Genomic DNA, 22,329 nt, shown 5'->3' on the forward strand with positions numbered 1-22,329 from the left:
GCTGACAACCCAAAATTTGGGATTTTCTTTTACTTTCTCTCTGGGTGATAACAGTAAACAGACATAAAAAAAACTGACAGTTGTTCTAATTCATTTCCACACTATTGAAAACTACAAATAAAGCTTTGCCTTTTATTATACATTACCAGTACATAAAGCTTGTATTGCTTCATTTGTGTAAAATCCCTGGTGTTCCTGCTAGACCCTCTGCTTTCCTTTTAAAAACTGACCACACTGGGCATAAGAACACAGCTGTGCTGTGTTAATTCAATGATCAGGCTTGTGCTGACATGCCATCCCCCCTTCCCACACAGCAATTCACTGGGAAGACCATCGTGCTACTATTTCTCCTCCCCCAACTCTTATGCAGCTGAGAACAGAGGGTATGCCACCACTTTTAAAAAAGGGGTAAAGGGTATTTATAATTTTTTATATGTATACACAAATGTTTTGCCTTTCATTTCTATTTTAACCACTTTAGCTCCACCCTATAGTAGAAATACTGCTACAGGGCGACAGCTGTGCGCAAAATCACGTATATACAGTCAGGTCCATAAATATTGAGACATCGACACAATTCTAACATTTTTGGCTCTATACACCACCACAATGGATGTGAAATGAAACAAACAAGATGTGCTTTAACTGCAGACTGTCAGCTTTAATTTGAGGGTATTTACATCCAAATCAGGTGAACGATGTAGGAATTACAACAGTTTGCATATGTGCCTCCCACTTGTTAAGGGACCAAAAGTAATGGGACAGAATAATAATCAGAAATCAAACTTTCACTTTTTAATACTTGGTTGCAAATCCTTTGCAGTCAATTACAGCCTGAAGTCTGGAACGCATAGACATCACCAGACGCTGGGTTTCATCCCTGGTGATGCTCTGCCAGGCCTCTACTGCAACTGTCTTCAGTTCCTGCTTGACAGTTCACGCTGACAGCTCGAGAGGAGAGGAGAGCCGGTAATCGGCTTTCCGTGGAGGGGATATGTACACTGATCATCAGGGCACTGATGATCAGTGTGTGCTGATGATCAGTGTAGCCCCAGCAGTGCCACCTGTCAGTGTCCATCAGTGCCTTATGTCAGTGCCTCGTGCCAGTGCCCATCAGTGCCACATCAATGCCACATATCAGTGCACACCAGTGCACATCAATGCCACATATCAGTGCCCATCTGAGCTGCCTTTCAGTGTCACCCATCAGTGCCAGTCAGTGCCACCTATCAATGCCAATCTGTGCCACCTATCAGTGCTGCCAATCAGTGCCACCTATCAGTGCCAGTCAGTACCGCCTATCAGTGCCAGTCAGTGCTGCCTATCAGTGTGCATCAGTGCCGCCTATCAGTGCATGTCAGTGTCGCCTAACAGTGCCAGTCAGTGCCGCCTATTAGTGCCAGTCAGTGCCGCCTATCAGTGCCATGTATCAGTGCTGCCTTTCAGTGCCCATCAGTGATGCCTGTCAATGCCCATCAGTGCCACCTACCAGTGCCTCCTCATCAGTGCCACCTATCAGTGTCCATCAGTGCAGCCTATCAGTGCCCATCAGTGCAGCCTCATTAGCGCACATCAGTGAAGGAGAAAAATCACTTATTTACAAAATTTTATAACAAAAACTAAGAAAAAATTTTTGTTTTCAAATTTTTCAGTGGTTTTTGGTTTGTTTAAGAAAAAATAAAAAACCCAGAGGTGATTAAATACCACCAAAATAAAGCTCTATCTGTCACAAAAAAATGATAAAAATTTCATATGGGTACAGTGTTGTTTGACCGCGCAATTGTCATTCAAAGTGTGACAGCGCTGAAAGCTGGAAATTGGCCTGGGCAGGAAGGGGGTATAAGTGCCCTGTAGGCTAGTGGTTAAAAAACTCTTTGGTTGCTTTTGCAGTCTGCTTTGGGTCATTGTCCATCTGCACTGTGAAGCAACGTCCAATGAGTTCTGAAGCATTTGGCTGAATATGAGCAGATAATATTCCCGAAACACTTCCGAATTCATCCTGCTGCTTTTGTCAGCAGTCACATCATCAATAAATACAAGAGAACCAGTTCCATTGGCAGTCATACATGCCCACGCCATGACACTACCACCACCATGCTTCACTGATGAGGTGGTATGCTTAGGATCATGAGCAGTTCCTTTCCTTCTCCATACTCTTCTCTTCCCATCACTCTGGTACAAGTTGATCTTGGTATCATCTGTCCATAGGATGTTGTTCCAGAACTGTGAAGGCTTTTTTAGATGTCGTTTGGCAAACTCTAATCTGGCCTTCCTGTTTTTGAGGCTCACCAACAGTTTACATCTTGTGGTGAACCCTCTGTATTCACTCTGGTGAAGTCTTCTCTTGATTGTTGACTTTGACACACATACACCTACCTCCTGGAGAGTGTTCTTGATCTGGCCAACTGTTGTGAAGGGTGTTTTCTTCACCAGGGAAAGAATTCTTCAGTCATCCACCACAGTTGTTTTCCGTGGTCTTCCAGGTCTTTTGGTGTTGCTGAGCTCACTGGTGCGTTCCTTCTTTTTAAGAATGTTCCAAACAGTTGTTTTGGCCACTCCTAATGTTTTTGCTATCTCTCTGATGGGTTTGTTTTGTTTTTTCAGCCTAATGATGGCTTGCTTCACTGATAGTGACAGCTCTTTGGATCTCATCTTGAGAGTTGATAGTAACAGATTCCAAATGCAAATAGCACACTTGAAATGAACTCTGGACCTTTTATCTGCTCATTATAATTGGGATAATGAGGGAATAACACACACCTGGCCATGGAACAGCTGAGAAGCCAATTGTCCCATTACTTTTGGTCCCTTAACAAGTGGGCGGCACAAACTATTGTAATTCCTACACCGTTCACCTGATTTGGATGTAAATACCCTCAAATTAAAGCTGACAGTCTGCAGTTAAAGCACATCTTGTTTGTTTCATTTCAAATCCATTGTGGTGGTGTATAGAGCCAAAAATGTTAGAATTGTGTCGATGTCCCAATATTTATGGACCTGACTGTATATATAATTTTGCATTTACAGGTAGGGGGCGTGCACACGCCCTACCTGCGCTGCCATTGGTGGCTTCAGCTGTAAATCCATTGGTCCCGGCCAGTGATTCCACCCCTGTACCCAGCGATCGCCGAGTATCACTGACGGGGGAGAGATCTGTATGTAAACAATACAGATCTCTCCCCTGTCAGCTCCAGCACGCTGCTTTGTATTGCTCTGCATAGCAATGTGCTTACACTATAAAACAGCACACAGTTAACCCTTTGATCGCCCCCAGATGGTAACCCTTTCCTGCCCAGTGTCAGTACAGTGTCAGTGCTTTTTATTAGCACTGATCACTGTATTAGTGTCACTGGGGATGTCAGTGACAGTCAGTTCCCCCTAGTGTCAGAATGCCTACCGCAGTCCGGCAGTCCCACTATGAGTCGTTGTTCGCCACCATTACTATTATAGAAAAAAACTAATTTCAGTATACCACCATTTGTAAATGCTATAACTTTCAAGTAAACCAATTAATTTACACGTATTGGGATTTTTTTTTAGCAAAGACATGTAGCAGAATACATTTTGGCCTAAATTTATGACGAAATTTGATTTTTTTATTTTATTACTGGACATATTTAACCACTTGGTAGCCACGCTGACGGCTACAGCACGATAACCAGTTTCGGGAGGGTGTCATATGACGTCCTCCCAGAATGCTCCTTCTTGCGCTCCCCCAGCTGATCACGTGATGAGGTGAAAGGCCAATAACAGCGGCTTCTTACCACGTGATCAGCTGTGTCCAATGACACAGCAGATCATGGAGTAAATACAGTTTCCAGTTATCGGCAGTAATTTCCTCATGCTGTCACAGCGTGAGGAAAGTACTGTCGATAACCGGCAGCTGTCAGAGAGATCGGCACTGATCATCAGGGCACTGATGATCAGTGCCCTGCAGTGCCGCCCACCAGTGCTCATCAGTGCCACCCACCAGTGCCCAGCAGTGCCACCCACCAGTTCCCAGCAGTGCCTCCCATCAGTACCCAGCAGTGCCACCCACCAGTACCCCCAGCAGTGCCACCCATCAGTGTTGCCCATCAATACCATCCATCAGTGCCGCCTATCAGTGCCTCCAGTCAGTGCCATCAGTCAGTGCTGCCAGTCAGTGCCTTCAGTCAGCACCACCCGTCAATGTCACCCATCAGTGCCACCTATCAGTGCCCATCAGAGCCACCTATCAGTGCAGCATCATCAGTGCCTCCTCATCAATAACCATCAGTGCCTCCTCATCAGTACCACCTCATCAGTGCAGCCTATCAGTGCCCATCAGTGCTGCCTATCCATGCCACCCTATCAGTGCCCATCAGTGCTGCCTATCAGTGGCCATCAGTGCTGCCTATCAGTGCAGCCTCATCAACGCACATCAGTGAAGGAGAAAAATTACCTGTATGCAAAATTTTGTAATACAAAACAAAGAAAAACTTTTTTTTTTAAAAATGTTTGCTCTTTTTTTGTTTATAGCGCAAAAAATAAAACACCCAGTGGTGATTAAATACCACCAAAACAAAGTTATGTTTGTGTGAAAAAAAATATAAAAATTTCATATGGGTACAATGTTGCATAACCGTGCAATTGTCATTCAAATTGTGACAGCTGAAAATTGGCCTGGGCACGAAGGGGGTATAAGTGCCTGGTAGGCAAGTGGTTTATAACAAAAAGTAAAAAATATAGTTTTTTTCTCAAAATTGTTGGTCTTTTTTTTATAGCACAGAAAATTAAAACCGCAGAGGTGATCAAATATCACCAAAAGAAAGCTTCATTTGGGTGCAGTGTTACATGACTGCACATTTGTCAGTTAAAGTAACTCAGCACCGTAATGCAAAAAATGGCCTGGTCAGGAAGGGGGATAAATCCTCTGGAGGGCAAGTGGTTAAACTGAATGGGTTCTTTTTTAGGTGAGGGTTTACATATACTTTAAAAATGCTTCACTTCACTCTCTGTCCTGGTGAATGCTATTTGGGAAAAGCACCCTGACTTGGTCAGAGACAGCAATGAGTGCCTTTTTTGTATGTGGAGTGCCAAAGGAAATGTGGACGGATGTTTGTAAGATTTTGAAGAGATCCCCAATGGCCTGCTACTGGTCATAATAAAGTGGATGTAAAGGCTGTTTTTTTACTACAATAAAAAAGGAAGCTATACTTTCCTACACTGTGCATGGGTACTGCACAAATCGTCCCCTTACCTCTTCTTCTGGAGTCCCCCTCCGGTGCTCTCCACTCTTCCTCTTCTCCGACTGCCCCCTAAGCAAGCCGTGTGCTACGGGGGCACCAATATGAGCATGTTCTCAAGCCAAGCTGTGTGCACCCATAGACAAACACAGCGTGGTTCAGCCACACCCACACTCCCTTCTCACAGGATTTGACTGACAGCAGCAGGAGCCAATGGCTACCACTGCTCTCAGTTTAGCATGCAAGAAGTGTAAGAGGGGAGAGAAGACCTGCAACCAGGACAGCGCTGGATCGAGAAGAGGCCCAGGTAAGTGTACGGGGTGGGGGTGGGGGTAATAGAAGAGCTATTGGAAGGCTTTTTTACCTTAATGCAGGGGATGCAGTAAGTTTAAAAAAAAAACTTTGACTTTGAAATAACAAACTGACAATAATGAAAAATAATATTTACTTAATTGACAAAAGATGACAGGATATAGAAAATAGCAGCCTGTGGTCTCACTCTAAGGTTCTGTCCATCTCAAAGAAAGGGCCAAACCTACAGACATTACTCCAGGCTTGTGAGTTTCGATGGTCTTACAACCCACTGACCAGCCCAATGACCTGATTAAAATATATTTTCTGCTTTCACAGCTCAGTTACAAATGAACACAAACTGACAGCGCCCGCATATTAAAAGTATATGTTCTTTCTGTAGGGAAACTTATGCTTGAATCCAAATCAAATATTCTCTGAGTATTAGACAACAATATGCTTGGCTTTGCAGCTTTCTCTTTCAAACTGGGAATCTTAAAATACACTAAAAAGTAAATAGAAAGCGCACCGTCATTGTGATATACCTTCAGTAAAACGTTATTAAATTACAATATCTAGTACTCACAAACAATCTTGGTAACACAGCTTGTCACATACTCTGAAGAAGAGGGTCCGCCCTTGATATGCGTCAGATAGGACGTTCGCTGGAGACAGCGGTTACATGCTGTTCAGTCGGACTGGCAATGGACGATCTTCCGCTTTTAGAGATTTGAGTTGGTCTCATTCTGGATGTTTTTATGTGACAAGCTGTGTTATCAAGATTGTTTTTGAGCACTAGATATTGTCTGTTAATAAAGTTTTACTGAAGGTATATCACGATGTCTCTGCACTTTACATTGCGTTTTAGTTCACAGCACAGTGGTAGAAATGTAACTACAATCCTTTCAATATATTATATACGATATCAATAATATGAAAGTGTATCTATATCCAAAACTTTTCTTTTAGTGGTGGATAAATTGTGGAAGGATTAGAACTATCAGTTTTTACAGTACAGTTTGCACAGCATTTTACAATATAAAGGGAGACAGGACTACAATACAAATCAAGACAAGAGTGTTAGGGGGGCCCTGCTTAAGAGGGCTTATAGTCTAAAAGGCAGGGGCTAGTGATACAGAAAGGTAATAATGGTGTGAGGAATGAGCTGAAGTAGAAAGGAAAGGTTCAGTTATTAGGTTGGAGTTGGACAGGCTTCCCTGAAGAGATGAGTTTTCAGGGATTATCTAAAGGCAGACAGAGTAGGAGACAGCCAGACAGACTGAGGTGAAGAATTCCTGACAATGGGAGAGGCTCTGGAGAAGTCCTGAAGATGAGCATGGAAGGAGGTGATGAGGGAGCTAGAGAGCAGAAGGTCATAGAAAAATTAAAGAGGATGGTTGATGATGTAGCCTTGCAATAAACTTTTATAATAATGGGATCCAGGTGACCATCTTGGGGAGGCAGGCATCTCCTATTGGATTCTGAATCATGTGAGATTTGGGAATCTATCTTTGTCACAAAGTGCCTATATTTTGCTTTCTGCGTCATTCCAGATCACCTGCAGTGTGGAAGTAAGTGAGGTACAGAGCTAGGGAAAGGGGAGTAATGTGGAAGAAAAGATCAGGCTTTTCCTTACGGGGCATCTTATCTGCCAGCTGTTTGGAACCCATCACCAACCGGATAATATGAAAGGACTTGTAGGGGTCTCAAAGCAATCCAGTAATCTATATTGTGACATCACTGTCCTACCTCTACACCTTGTCCAATCAGAAAACACCTTGCAATCATTGAGAAAGATGCAAAGGGTTCTCTCAATGGTGCCTCTGCTGAACAAGGGCTTCCCTGCAGTTACTATGCAGCGAGGCAGCACTTGGCACAAAATCTGTAAGGCATTAGTGATCACTGGAATAGTGGTGGCTATTGCATTGATTCTCTGCTTTCTCAGTACTTCAGGTATGGCCTATGCATGCTGGACCAATGCACTTATGCAATAAAATTCAGACCTGGAGTTCAGCTTGAAATCCTGTTGTCCTGTCCCAGTTCAAATCAACGCAATCCACCCCATTGTCATGCTTGGTGCTTGATCTCAGACTTTAAAGCTTTCATTTGGCAATATTGTCTTGCAAAAATAATTTTATTCTCTATTTAATCTATAGAAAAAAGACAATGAAAATGAAAACATTTGTTTTTTTTCTATTTTGACCAATGTTGCTTTTGAAAAGAAATAGTTTTACTGTAACAAAAAGTCTACATTGTATGTTATTATTAGGCTTTTAAAATTATGTTTTTGATACAAAGCATGGCACTTTTTTTCCCTTTTACACATATTTTTATAAGTAAATAGTAGAAAAAGGTGAGCACTGGCAATAATGGGAAGCAGCTAGCACAAAAGGCAGGTAACAATCCTCAAAATTGAATATGTAAACAAGTGCTATATTGATTCCCTGCTTTCTCAGTGCTTCAGGTGTGGCCCATGCATACTGGACCAATGCACTTATGCAATAGAATCCAGACCTGGAGTTCAGCTTTAAATCCTGTTGTCCTGTCCCAGTTCAAATCAACGCAATCAACCCCATTGTCATGCTTGGTGCTTGATCTCAGACTTTAATTGTCAAATCTTAAAGAGCTCTCCAACTGCCTGGTGTTGTTCATCTTAAGAATCTTTATTTATTAAGAATCTGAATATAATTGTGATTTAAGTCTCTTGACATAGTACCAATGAAATAGCATACACACACAATTAAAAAGAATGAAAAGTAACATTTGCTCACTCTCAGGTTCTGTCCATCTCAGCAAAAGGGCTACACCTGCAGGCTTCAGACTCCAGCCCTCTGAGCAGGCGAGGTGTGAACTGCTTATCTGCTACAAAAACTGAAGACAACAGCTTCCTCTCATTTTTCCGAATTTGGGGAGCTGTCCAGAAACTTAATATATCACTGAACTGGTTGGTCAAAGCACCTTCTGCTATGTTCACTGTTCTCTGTAGTAAGTTCACTGTGCTCTGCTACTTCTATTCCTGACTTTAGAAGAATCCAAGATAGTAACTTATTATGAAGAGTATTTATCAATCTAGCATTACCACGTTTCAAGTTTAAGAGTCCACCTTAGGGCTCATGCACCAGGGCACATTTGACTGTACAGAGTAAACACGTTGATGTAAGGTGGTGCCTGGGATGTCTTGGTGCTGCATACGACTGCCCATATACATGAATGGATGATGGTCCATAGCTGTGTACAGCCAACTTCACCCATTCATGTCTATGGCCACCTGTACGCAGCAATAGCAAATAAGCAATTAGAAAAATAACATATATTTCTAAGAAACATGGAGTTCACCTATGATTTTGGGGGGTTTTTTATGTTAAAAAATGGAGTTTCACTTTAAGGAGCAGTTGACTAACACAACGTTTTTCATAGTGAACAGGTGCAAGCACATAGTGAGGAAATTCCGGGGTCACCTTCGTACGAAAGTAGAGTCTGGGGAAGGGACAGTCCCAGTGAAAACCCACCTGCCAGTACAGATGTGGGATGGAGTATTATCAGGAGAGCAACTCATCACAATGTCCTGTACAGACAAGATTACCAGGTAATACAAGTCTCTACTTTGAAACACGTTCTGCTTTTCATCCTTAGCTGCTGCAGCTCTCGTATTTTCTCTGCTCTCATGCCCTTTATGGACCAGAGCAGTTTTGACATTTCCACTATGGGCCTGTTTATTTGGCAATACTATAACTTTGTCATTACCTAAGTTAACATAGCAATGCACTTATTGATTTTGGAGGACAAGCCAAGCTTTCGTTTGGCAATATTGTCTAGCAAAAATAATTTTATTCTCTATTTAATCTATAGAAAAAAGACAATGAAAATGAAAAAAAAAACTTTTTTATATTTGACCAATGTTGCTTTTGAAAACATTTTTTTTACTGTAACAAAAAGTATACATTGTATTTTACTACTAGGCCTTTAAAATTATGTTTTTGATACTAAGCATAGCCCTTTTTTCCACTTTTACATATATTGTTATGCAAAGCTAAAAAAAAAAAGACAAAGAATGAAAATGAAAAAAAAAATGTTAGCAATATAAAAAAAAAAGAAAAAATAAATCAGCAGAAAAAAATCAGTTAAGAGCAGAAGGGGAGGAAGGAGGTAAAGATGACTTATTATTAAATGTAAATAAAGGGTTAACTAGAGGTAAGATTTATTTAAAAATATTTTTCTTTTTTTTTTTCCATTTTTGCATTTTGATAGGCTCTGCTGCTATGTGTTACACATGCCAGTGGATTTGTTTGACATATGATTTTCATTGAAGGTGATTTCATTACTTAATTTCTTCATATGCTCAGTTTGAATCACCCTGATATGTAACAGACTTACTTTAAAGAACTCTATGCAGGTAAAAAGAAAAAAGGGGACTCCCAACAAAATAACACATTTTTTTTTTATGTTTTCTTGAGTTGATCAGAGAATTCACAAAACAATTAAAAAAAGAAAAAAAAACTTCAGGAGTCATATGTTATTTTAACATCCACACATATCACATATGCCTTCCCCCTTATTTTATACACTTCACTTTACATATATATGAGTCTAATCAAGATATTAGTTTTAACGATTGTTTTCAAATGGGGTAATTGGCTGGACACGTGAATTGGCAGGACAAGAAAATATGCTTCAAGTAGCAATTGACATATGTATCAAAAATATATAATAAAAATGAGTACATACATATTACATATCTCATACATTGTGTAGCACTCTCTGGAAGGATGCTATGCAAATTTAGTTTTGGGCTCCTGTATTCAAGGGAGCAGTGATTTTTTGCTTTGGTCCGTTCAGAGTTTTACAGGCTGGGAGTTTGCTTCTCCATGCCTCTGGAAGAAGCTTTCAGAATATAGGGAAGAAGATTCAATTGACTAGCCTGACTATCTATCATGGCCTGGCCAATCGCTGGAGAGGAATGTCCAGAATTTGGGTGGGAAGGTGCTAAATCGTCTGAAGCCCTGCAGAGATTGTTCCTTCTGCCTAGGAGGGTTCCACAGCCTCAGGGGCAGCCTATGGACAGTGTATCTGTTCTTGAGGTCTCAGCTATGGCAGAGCTAAGGACCTGGAGTGATCTTCTGAGCTGTAGGACTTCATCATAAGGGATCTTTTCTGATGAAGGATTGTCTTCCTCTCTGAATTTAATCCAGGTGATTCGTCGTGACTGTGTGCTTTTGGGATATCAGCACCAGAGGTGGCTTGGACTGAGATGGCTCTCATAGGGTCTCAAACTACAGGCTGTCCCCCTGTGTCCTCAGAAGAATCCTGGAATGCGAGCTTAGAGAAAAGTGTCCTCCTGTTACTGTGTAAACATTTTGGAGCATTCCATGCCTTAACCCATTGTTTTCTAAACCTTTTACAACCAAGGCACCCTTTACAATTTAGCAGAATCCCAGGGCACACCAATCAAAAATATTTAAAAAAAAAACAAATGTTATTTACCATCAATGGGATGGGAGCCTGGGACAACCCACACAACTGCTGTACTCTGGCAGAAATGCATGAGAGACAGATACGAAGCAGAGATCAGAGTTCAGTAGTTTGCACTGCAGAGATCAGAGTTCAGTAGTGTGCACTGCAGAGATCAGAGTTCAGTAGTGTGCACTGCAGAGTTCAGTAGTTTGTACCACGGAGTTCAACAGTCGGTATTGCAGAGTACAGTAGTTTGTAAGGCAGAGAAGTTTGCCTTACAAACTACTGAACTCTGTGTTACAAAATACTGAACCGTGAACCATGCATTCAGGTGATACACAGAGATGAAACAAATTCTCCTACATAAGTTGTACTTGTTTATCTGAAGTCTTCTCTTCTCTACATCTGTTAAAAATGCAACATTGATAAAGCTTAACTGAGAGTTCAGAAAACAGGGGTTGGGGAGCATATTTCATGTCTGAGGTTTACAACCACTTTAAGATAAAAAAAATGTTTAGGCTTTATAACCATTTTAATGCAAATTTAGGATTAAAGTGGTTGGAGAGGCTGAAGGTTTTTTACTTTCTTGCATTCTATGCATGAAGGTAAATAATCGTCTGTGTGCTGCTCCCCCCAAAAAAAACTTACCCGAGCCCCTTTTCTCCCTGCATTGGCTGGGACACAACAGTGGGAACCATTGACTCCCATTACTGTCAATCAAGGCGAGAGAGCAGAGTATGGAGCCGAGCTGCGGCTCTAAGTATCTTATGGACACATAGAGCAAGGCTCAGGAGCAAGCATGCACCAGTGCCCCCATAGCAAACGGCTTGCTATAGGGGGCACTGGTCAAGGGGGAGGAACCAGGTGCACCAGTGGGGGACCCAAGAAGAAGAGGATCAGGGATACTCTATGAAAAAAACACTGCACAGAGCAGGTAAGTTTGACATGCTTGTTATTTTTTAAAAAAAATTAAGCTTTAATATCACTTTATCCTCATGCAAAGTGAGAGATTACATTTTAAGGTTAACAAATCTTAATTTGTGTCAGGTTAAGGGTTATAGTTAGGGTTAGGTTGTGTTTAGGGTTGAGTTAGGTGTTGTGTTCAAGAGTAGGGTTAATGGCTAGGAACGTAAAGTGTTAACACTTTTTTCCCTTGCTCCCTATTCCAAAAGCTCCATTCTGGGTTGCCTAAAGCCATCATACTGATTGTTGCTTGAATTCTACCCTGTAACCAACAACATTTTGACATTCGTTAGCTTTGTAAAATAGTGACAAGACATCAAGACCGAAATTGCAAGGGGTGGTAACCAATCAGCACTCAATTTTCATGCCCCTGCCTGACCAAAGCTGATAAAAGGTCAAATTTGATTGGCAGTTGTAGGTTACTATACTTTGCACATCATTGATGCTCTTCTCACTGTTGCAAACTTTTTTTTTTTTCCACATCTTTATCCGTAAAATAAATCTGCTGAATTGATGACATTCTGTGACATCTGCACCCTGGAGTCCTAGAGATTGGGAATGCACGTCTTATCCTTCTGCAGACATTTACAGCTAAAGCTTTCACTGAACTTTAGTATTCAAAGGTACTTGTGATTGTTGTTTTGCAGAGAAATAGAACTGATCCTTTAAGTTAATACATAAGTTCATGTGAGACTTTGTAGGATTTCTTGAAGACTGCGGTACAAAGTCCTTCCAGGCTTTGCATGTGTTCGGCCTTCTGTGATTGTTTCAGACAGCTACAATCATAGCAGATATATCACAAAGGGAACGTGGGACACTTTCTTCCTCCCAGTGATTTCCATACACTCTGTGTCACCCTGGTTAAAACCTGATGGATGCCAGTAGTTTAGTACATTGCCTGTAGCTGATCCGCACTGCTCTGGCATCATATCACACTGTACTGTTTTTATTTTTGCTTCTGTTAACTCCTGAGCAACCAGCTATCCATTGTAGGACAAGTGCTTCTTTATTAACAGGCTGGTTAAAGTGGAACTTTACCCATAACAACTTGATACAAATAATACATTCCACATTAATAATTATGCTGTGATTGTGAATTGCCTCCATCATTGTTCCTGTTTCTTCTTGCTGGAGGCTGCCATTTTGCTGAAGCCCCTGAGCAGCATTAAATCTTTAGGGCTCGTTCACACTTGACTGTTTTATCAACACTTACCAAACGCCCCTATAGCGTTTGGCTAACGTTGGTCCGGCGTTTGCGGTGCATTTTTTAACGCGCTCCAAACACCCCGCAAACGCCGCATGCGCGGTTTAGCAGGAGTTGCTAGGCGTTTGCCAAGCATTAAAAACGCCTCACAAACGGCTATAATGAAGTTTAAATGGTGTTACTGCTCCGCAAACACCCCGCAACTTCGTCGCAACCGCACCGCAAACGCCGGCCGGGCGTTTGCGGAGCGGCACCATAACCTAGAATAGGAAGCCTCAACGCCTCCTGACTCGACCAGAGGCGTCCGTTTTGCCGTGACGCTAACGCTCCCGTTAGAACAGCACCATGTGCTGCAATGTTCAGAATTGTCCGAGGTGTTTGGGAAGGGGTAAAAACGCTTCCCAAACGCCTCTCTGCCACCTGCACACAACGCTAGTGTGAACATAGCCTTAGGCTGTCAGCAGATCAGCCTCTACATTTTGGTACAGTGCCTAAAAATAGAGAGTAACTGAGCATGTGCAGGGTGAGACAGTGTATTACTGGATTGTAAACAGTATAGGCACTTCTTTTTAATGTTTTATATAGCTATACCTGCAAAGTGGGTCAGCATGAATTGATTTAGCAGGACTTAATTTTCTTACTAAAGTTCTACTTTAAGTACGGCAAATATAAAAGACTAATGTATTATATCCACATTCCTAAAGAGGTTAAAGTGGACCTGCCATGAGATATGTTTTTTTTTTAATTCCAACTGTAGGAAAGATAAGTAATATGTAAGTGTGACTTCCAGATATTTATTTCTTCTCTCAGAGATCACGGCACTCCCTGTGACAATGCTTTATTCTGAAGGATGGTACCTTTGTACAAGAATCATCCAGGGTCAGCATCTACTGAACTGAGATGCTGGTTAAGGATCACACAATCATGTAGTTTTGGTTGTGTTTACAAATGTCACTGCTGCAGTCTCTTGTCTTAGGACCCGGTATAAGATACAACAGAGGCGAATGAGGAAATGCCTCCTTCTGCTTGCAGCAGACTAGTGATGTAATCTCAGTTTAGGCAAGGTCACTGACTGAAGCTCAAGGACTGTTTTTTAATGATAAAATAAGCAGCTTTGCTTGAACAAGTATGTTATTGCTTATATCGTGACATGTTAGGAATTTATGAGAAGGTCTATTTTAGGTTGATGCCAGATAGGTGACTTTTTTGTAGATATTAAAGAATATGTAAACCCAACTTTGCATGTTCCTGATATGTGCTTGCTGTTCCATATACTTGTACAGCAAAGTATCCTGTTCTCACGTATTGCTTCCTTTGTGTGAAATACCTGGTGTTCCTGCCAGTCCCTCTGCTTTCCTAATACAAACTGACCACACTAGGTATGAGAGCACAGCATGGTCAATTTTCTAGCTGTGCTAGAACTCAGTCTGCTCTCCTCCAATCCTCAGACCTCTCCTGACACACGCCCCACCCCCCACACAGCCATTCACTGGGGAGTTCAGCTGCTGTTTCTTCCCCCCAGCTCTCTAAGCCTCTTATGCAGCTGAGGACAGAGCGAATGTGATCACTTATATAATAGGGGAAAAAGGTATTTATAATGATATATATATATATATATATATATATATATATATATATATATATATATATACACAATATACACATATATACACACATATATACACAAACACAAATGTTTTGCTTTCCATTTTTTATTTTAAACTGAATGGGTTGTTTTCAAAGATTAGGGTTAACATATAGTTTAACTGATGCTACAAACTGCCAGCAATCAACAACAATTTGTGACTAGCGATTTAATATGCTACAAATCACTCACCTTCATCAGTTTGTTGCTAATACGCATTAAGAGCAATTGTCACTAGTGATTTTGCCACTGAGCAGAAATGCTGATGAATCGCTAAGTGACAGAACAACAAATTGTACTACAAATTTCACTCTTAGTGATCTCATAAAAGATCATTATAATATTCTTAGTGTCACATCCCTGTAACAAAATGGGGGGGTTGCTGTAGGAAAATAGTCCATGTGACATCAGCCTTAAAGTCCACTTTTTGACCAAAAATAATAAATGCACTTTTTATTGCAGGTAGCAAAATGTGCAATTATTATTTTTGTTTGAAATAGCCTGTAAAGCATTGCACCTGTACAGGAAAATTCAGTGAACTGCCACGCTGCTCCACAGTGCCTTGGTGGTTAATTGAAGACTACAAGCCGACAGCCACCAAGGCTTTCGGGACTTGTAGTTCATTCATTCACAGAACACTGTGTATAAATGACAAGCCCCGCACAGCCACACTGTTTTTAAAAAGTGACAGCTAGTACGGGGAACTTCTCCCACAGTCACAGGGAGAGGGGGGAGGGGAATAGGGTGTTGGCTGCAGCACTGGGAACATGTTACATGTTCCACCCTAAAAACAGGTGGAACATGTAACATGTTTCCAAAGATGAACTTATCCTTTAATGAACCTCTGTACACAGTGTTCTAAATTGTCCTTTTAACATCATAACATAAGCCAAGTGATAGTAATTTTTGGCCTTGTTTAGCCTGCAATTACTCACTAGCAATTGCTACACAGGCAGTTGTAATTAATCCCACAAATTTGTTGTACTGATATACAGTCAGGTCCATAAATATTGGGACAGCGACATAATTCTAACATTTTTGGCTCTATACACCACCACAATGGATTTGAAATGAAACAAACACGATGTGCTTTAACTGCAGACTGTCAGCTTTAATTTGAGGGTATTTACATCCAAATCAGGTGAACGGTGTAGGAATTACAACAGTTTGCATATGTGTCTCCCACTTGTTAAGGGACCAAAAGTAATGGGACAGAATAATATTCATAAATCAAACTTTTTTTTTTAATACTTGGCTCTGCCAGGCCTCTACTGCAACTGTTTTCAATTCCTGCTTGTTCTTGGGGCATTTTCCCTTCAGTTTTGTCCTCAGTAAGTGAAATGCATGCTCAATCGGATTCAGGTCAGGTGATTGACTTGGCCATTGCATAACATTCCACTTCTTTCCCTTAAAAAACTCTTTGGTTGCTTTTGCAGTATGCTTTGGGTCATTTTCCATCTGCACTGCGAAGCGGCATCCAATGAGTTCTGAAGCATTTGGCTGAATATGAGCAGATAATATTGCCCAAAACACTTCCGAATTCATCCTGCTGCTTTTGTCAGCAGTCACATCATCAATAAATACAAGAGAACCAGTTCCACTGGCAGCCATACATGCCCACGCCATGACACTACCACCACCATGCTTCACTGATGAGGTGGTATGCTTAGGATCATGAGCAGTTCCTTTCCTTCTCCATACTCTTCTCTTCCCATCACTCTGGTACAAGTTGATCTTGGTCTCATCTGTCCATAGGATGTTGTTCCAGAACTGTGAAGGCTTTTTTAGATGTTGTTTGGCAAACTCTAATCTGGCCTTCCTGTTTTTGAGGCTCACCAACAGTTTACATCTTGTGGTGAACCCTCTGTATTCACTCTGGTGAAGTCTTCTCTTGATTGTTGAATTTGACACACATACACCTACCTCCTGGAGAGTGTTCTTGATCTGGCCAACTGTTGTGAAGGGTGTTTTCTTCACCAGGGAAAGACTTCTTCGGTCATCCACCACAGTTGTTTTCCGTGGTCTTCCGGGTCTTTTGGTGTTGCTGAGCTCACCGATGCGTTCCTTCTTTTTAAGAATGTTCCAAACAGTTGTTTTGGCCACGCCTAATGTTCTTGCTATCTCTCTAAAGGGTTTGTTTTGTTTTTTCAGGATAATGATGGCTTGCTTCACTGATAGTGACAGCTCTTTGGATCTCATCTTGAGAGTTGACAGCAACAGATTCCAAATGCAAATAGCACACTTGAAATGAACTCTGGACCTTTTATCTGTTCATTGTAATTGGGATAATGAGGGAATAACACACGCCTGGCCATGGAACAGCTGAGAAGCCAATTGTCCCATTACTTTTGGTCCCTTAACAAGTGGGAGGCACATATGCAAACTGTTGTAATTCCTACACTGTTCACCTGATTTGGATGTAAATACCCTCAAACTAAAGCTGCCAATCTGCAGTTAAAGCAGATCTTGTTTGTTTCATTTCAAATCCATTGTTGTGGCGTATAGAGCCAAAAATGTTAGAATTGTGTTGATGCCCCAATATTTATGGACCTGACTGTAACATTAGCGATCATTAATGACTAGATCCTATACTCCATTGATCACTAATGTGTAGCAATTAATCACAAAATTATCATGGGTGAGCAAAAAATCACCCCAGTGTTCCCAGCCTTATCCACCTTGCCTAGACCTCATGACCTAAACTATCACTCCCTCCAGCTTCTTTGTATCCCTTGCCCAAAATCTCCATCATTGTTTTCCACATCTGCCTCAGTAGACAATAGGGCCACTTCCCAAGCATCTCCGCTCTATGCCACTGGGATTAACCACAGATTACAAACCTCTAGTCTATGCCAATCAATCAGATTTCAGCTGTCATTTAGTTGGTGAAGGTTAATTCTGTTATTTCATTGACTTAGTGAAAGTCTTTACAGCCTTTAGGAGTACAACATTCTGTAGGCTCTGCTTGGCAGCTGTTTAAAGAAGAGGTAAATGTCAGCTCTGTCATTTTACCATAAGAAAGCTCTGCCTATGTAGACAGAGTCCGCAGACTATGTACTGTTCAACTCCTTTCTCCATGTGCCAAGTTTCTCTTGTAAAGTTTGGCCACATGACGTTTTTTACATCTGAATTCCAGTTGAGAATAAAAGGCTTATCACTGTAGTAAGGCATTTAATCTACTTTGCCATTGCACAGGAATCTTGGAATGTTTAATCCCTGTTTTATTTTACCCAGTGTAGTCATGATGTGGACAGCCAACCATGGCGTAAATCTTGCTGCATGATTAACTTCCCTGGCAGGTGTGAACAGCAGACCTCATAATGCTGAGCCAGCCCCAGTTCACAGCAGCTGTGTTATCTTATTTGAGCGGTTAAACTGCCCTAGTACGAAATACCACGCATTCAGGTTTTTATGTACACTTATACTTTTACTATATATTTCAATAGTTCTACATGCTGGTTCATGTTTGCACAAATGGTCATTTACAAATTTGCAAAGAATGTCTACAATGTCATCGCTGTTAGCTAGAATAGTCCTAACTTAAAGCATACAGATTTGATAAAACTTAGAAAGCTCTACAATATCTAAACCTGTAGTTGTCAAAGATAGTGAAAAAACCTCAGCATAATCACTATGGTGTGAGTACAGTGACATCAAACTTATTAAAATGCAAAAAATGCAAATGTATATGGAAGAATAAAGAAATAAATGTGCAAATTGTGTATACACAAAGGTAGGCCCGAAGCAAAAAAATAAATTAAGCACAGGGAGGACATGACTGGGGGGAATAGGGGGCCAACATATTGGGTTAAAAGAAGGGTGGGAAGTTTGAGAGGATGGCTTACCAAGAAAAAGGAGTGTCTGATCCCAGGAAGCCCAGTGGGGAAGTTGGAAGAAGAAGAAGCTTTCCAGCCTCCCTCCCCTTCGTGCTTTGGTTTGGAGTGTCAAGGCAGCCTTGGCGGTGGTTGGTCTTTGGAGGAGGAAGGACCCATTGGTGGTATGGGGACCTTGGTACATTTCTGTTAACAAGGGGTTAACTGGGAATAGGTAAAATGGTGGTCACTGCGGATAAGTAGGGTTATCTCCGAGCCGGTGTGTTGCAGCTTGGGATAAGTCGGATTGTCCCTGAGCCGGTGGGTTGCGGCTGAGGGCCTAAGTTGAAGGAATGTTTTTCAGCAAAATTCAAGTTTGGTTTATGGCTCTCAAAATGGCCACCACATTTTTCCGCTGTTCTCTAATTTTTGGAATGTTATGTTATTTATATTGAAATAAATTATTGGTTAATAAAAAGCTGCTTTGGCCATTTTGACTCCAAAAATGTTTATTAGAAATGAAGCCCAAATTTATTAATCAACTTAAATACACATGTACTGGTGCATATGAGAATACGTGCAAGTACATTAGAAATGGCTCATGGAAGATGGCAGCCCATACACTTTCTGTTTGGGACTTGGCGTCATAGGCTCCTCCCAATGCGTTGCCTCACAGATTCATGAGATTTCCTCAGGGAAAACTGTGGCAGTGTTTCCAAAACCTTTTCTAACCTATATTGGAGCAATGTGCACTGGAATGTGGTCAGTTGCTTTGGACAGCACCTTCAGTTTTTCTTTCCCTAGTGTTTAAAGATGAGACCTGAAGTACCCTGCTGTTCCCAACAACTCATTATTTCATGAGCCAGCTACATTTAATTGTCCATAATTCTTAACACTGACATATGAACTAAAACATTTTAGTTACAACATTGCTGTGTCAAACTTATCTTTAACAGCACATTGCCCTATTCCAAACATATGGGGGGAGAGTGTTACTGCCTAAAAATTAAAGTGATATAAATAATATAAGTTACTGTAAGTGTTCTAACAGCACATTAGCATTCTGCCCCAGCACATGGACAGGCAACAGCACAGCTAGCTGCCTAAATATACATGTTCCTGGGTTGGGAACCAGCAGCTTAGAAGTCCTTGGATGGAGATCAGAAGCACCTGAGAATGAGAGGGTGGAGCCTAAACATGGCGGCGACGGAGAGCACGATGTGAGTGCTCTCCGATAACCTCCAAAACTGACCCTCCCGAGACCCTCATGGAGTGAAGCCCTACCTGCATGAGGAGGGCTCCAAGCGGGGAGAGACTGGCGCATGGAAGGGAGAGGAGAGTGGGCACGGACCTCCAGAAGGTGATCTCGCTGCGGAGACTCCAGTGCAGCTGTCGGGTTGCCGGGGAGACGAAGCAGGGCGGTGTGAGCACGCTGCTCGCCGCAAGGCATCACTGGGAGGCAGAGACGCCGGCCGGCTCCCTGTCAGAGTGTCAAAGCGGCAGTGACATGTCGGCTCCCCCTGCGCTACAGGACTGGAAATCCGTGCGGCCAGTGGAGGAGTGAAGCTGGTAGGAGAAAGGGCCCAGCTGAGGAGGACCTTGGAGGGAAAGAGGAGGCTGGTTGGTGCTCTGATCAGATAAGGTGCTGCCGGCTTATAGTTGCCTGTACCCCCTGGCCGGCTGTTTGATCCTGGGTCAGGGAGACCCATAAATATCAGGAGATCTATTCTTCTTCCCCAAGACGATCCCCAAGGAGAGAGAAAGGAGGTGGAAAGAAAGAAATAAAGTATCGGATACCCCGAGGAATCCCCTCCAGGACTGAGCAGCAGTGAAGGCCCTCCACACAAGCCTGGAATCACCGTCCTGAGAAGGGAAGGGTGAGTGAAAACTGTTGGGGGCTTATTGCGTGGTGATCCCCTGAGTGACATAGGCGACCAAGGGGTGAAAGAGGGGAGGATTCCCAGGGGTTAGAAGAGAAGAAGAAAGGAGGCCCAGGTGTCCTAGGAGAGTAAAGGATATAGGAAAAATTGCAAGGCTATCAAGACATATAGAGGATATGAAGAACAAAGGTCCCAAGGGAGCAGGGCCCAAAGGGGCCCAAACAGGAACAATAAAGAAATTTACATCATATGGAAATACTACGCCAGAAAGGGCCCAAGGTGCAAAGGGGGAAATGGACATTAGTTCAGGAAATAGCCCTAGATTATCATGGGGCATGAATAGCAGCGGTAGCCAACAAATAGTGGAGGGCTCGGGAAAAAAAGAATCTGAAGGTGAACTACAAATACCAAATAAGAAGGAGATGGCAGAAATGTTTCAAAATCTGGAAAAAACGATAAAACATGAAATGACAGCTATTCGAAATGATTTAGGACACCTTCTATCAAGAATGGAAGAAACGGAGGAGAAAGTTAAAATCCAGGCCCAGAATATAGATAATTTAAGGGAAAAAATAAGCCAATCAGAAAATAACCAGAAAAAAATGATCTTTAGGATGGAAGTTCAAGAAAATAAAGAAAGAAGGTGTAATCTTAGAATACGAGGAATCCCAGAGACTGCTAAAGGGGAAATACTATATGAACTAGTTAAAAAAATCCTAAACTCCATAAGAGATAAACCGGAATCTGATGGGATCGGTTTGGACGGAGTGTTTAGGGTAGGAAAGCTCAAACGGGCTACTGAGAAGGAAAGACCGAGGGACATAATTGCCCAGTTCCAAAATTTTGGGGTCAAAGACGAGATCTGGAAGAAGATCAAGGGAAGATCATTAATTAAGTTTGGAGACTTGACTATCCAAATCTATGCGGACTTAACAGTAGAGACCCTAAGGAGAAGGAGATCCCTGAAACCCCTGTTGGAGCAAATGAGAAAACAGAATGTGCAGTATAGATGGAGTACCTCAGCATTTCTAATTGGCTGGAAAAATGGGGTCACAGCGTATCTGAGATTTCCGGATGAATTAAGAGATTTCTGTGATAGACTGGACTTGCAAAGAATGGAGATAGCTGGGTGGGAAGAAGAAAAAGAAGATAAAGGAAACACAAATGTTATAAGAAAAGAGGACTGGCAACAGGTCGGGGTGAGGGAGGCCTCGGGGTTGGGGAGGGAGGAGAGGGAGAATTAAGTAGAAAATGATTTTTTTTTTTTTTTCTCTCTTACTTCCCCCTCTCGCCCCTGGTCTTCCCCCTCCGGATGTTGAGACCCGCTTGGAGGCTCCGGTTAAGGGAGGGAGGTAAAGAGTAAAGACTCTTGCTGAGTCTAGACGATAGAGAGAGGGAATCGGGGGGGTTGGAGGAGAGGTGAGCCGTACATAGGCGGAGCTGACGCCCCCAAATTTTAAATCAATGGTGGAAATAGATCCACAAATGATTTGTAGGCAGTTTATAGGCCTAAAAACGGGTAGGGGAAAAAGAAGAGAGGGTGAGAAGGGTGGTGGGGGGGGAGGGAGGGAGGGGGGAGGGGACGAGAGTTGGGTGGGAGGAAGGGAGGGGAGGAGGTATTGGGTCAATACTCTGCATGACAGAAGGGATAAAGAGGAAGAGGCAATCTGGAAGAGAGATGGAGTTAATTGGGAATGATGGAAGAAATACAGTTTATAACCTATAATGTGAACGGGCTGAGTTGTCCAGGGAAGAGATTTAGGTTGTTTAATGAGTTACATCATAGGGCTACGTCAGTGGTATTTTTACAGGAGACGCATTTTGAGATAGAGGCAAACGTGAAATTGAAATCCAAATACTATCCAACATGGTACTA

At 42.1% G+C, this 22,329-nt stretch overlaps 1 protein-coding gene across 1 annotated transcript in view; it reads left to right on the plus strand.

Moving 5' to 3' along the window:
• ADARB2 (adenosine deaminase RNA specific B2 (inactive)) overlaps positions 1–22,329 on the plus strand; it is a 748,635-nt gene that overhangs the window by 657,603 nt on the left and 68,703 nt on the right. The window contains exon 8 of the mRNA XM_089668727.1: positions 8,916–9,084. Coding sequence (XP_089524853.1) covers positions 8,916–9,084 — 169 coding nt within the window. The remainder of the gene's footprint in view (positions 1–8,915; positions 9,085–22,329) is intronic.

Source organism: Staurois parvus, unplaced genomic scaffold (genome assembly GCF_062004578.1).
Source record: "Staurois parvus isolate SC_StPar_1 unplaced genomic scaffold, SC_StPar_1.0 ptg000061l, whole genome shotgun sequence".
NCBI lineage: Eukaryota > Metazoa > Chordata > Amphibia > Anura > Ranidae > Staurois > Staurois parvus.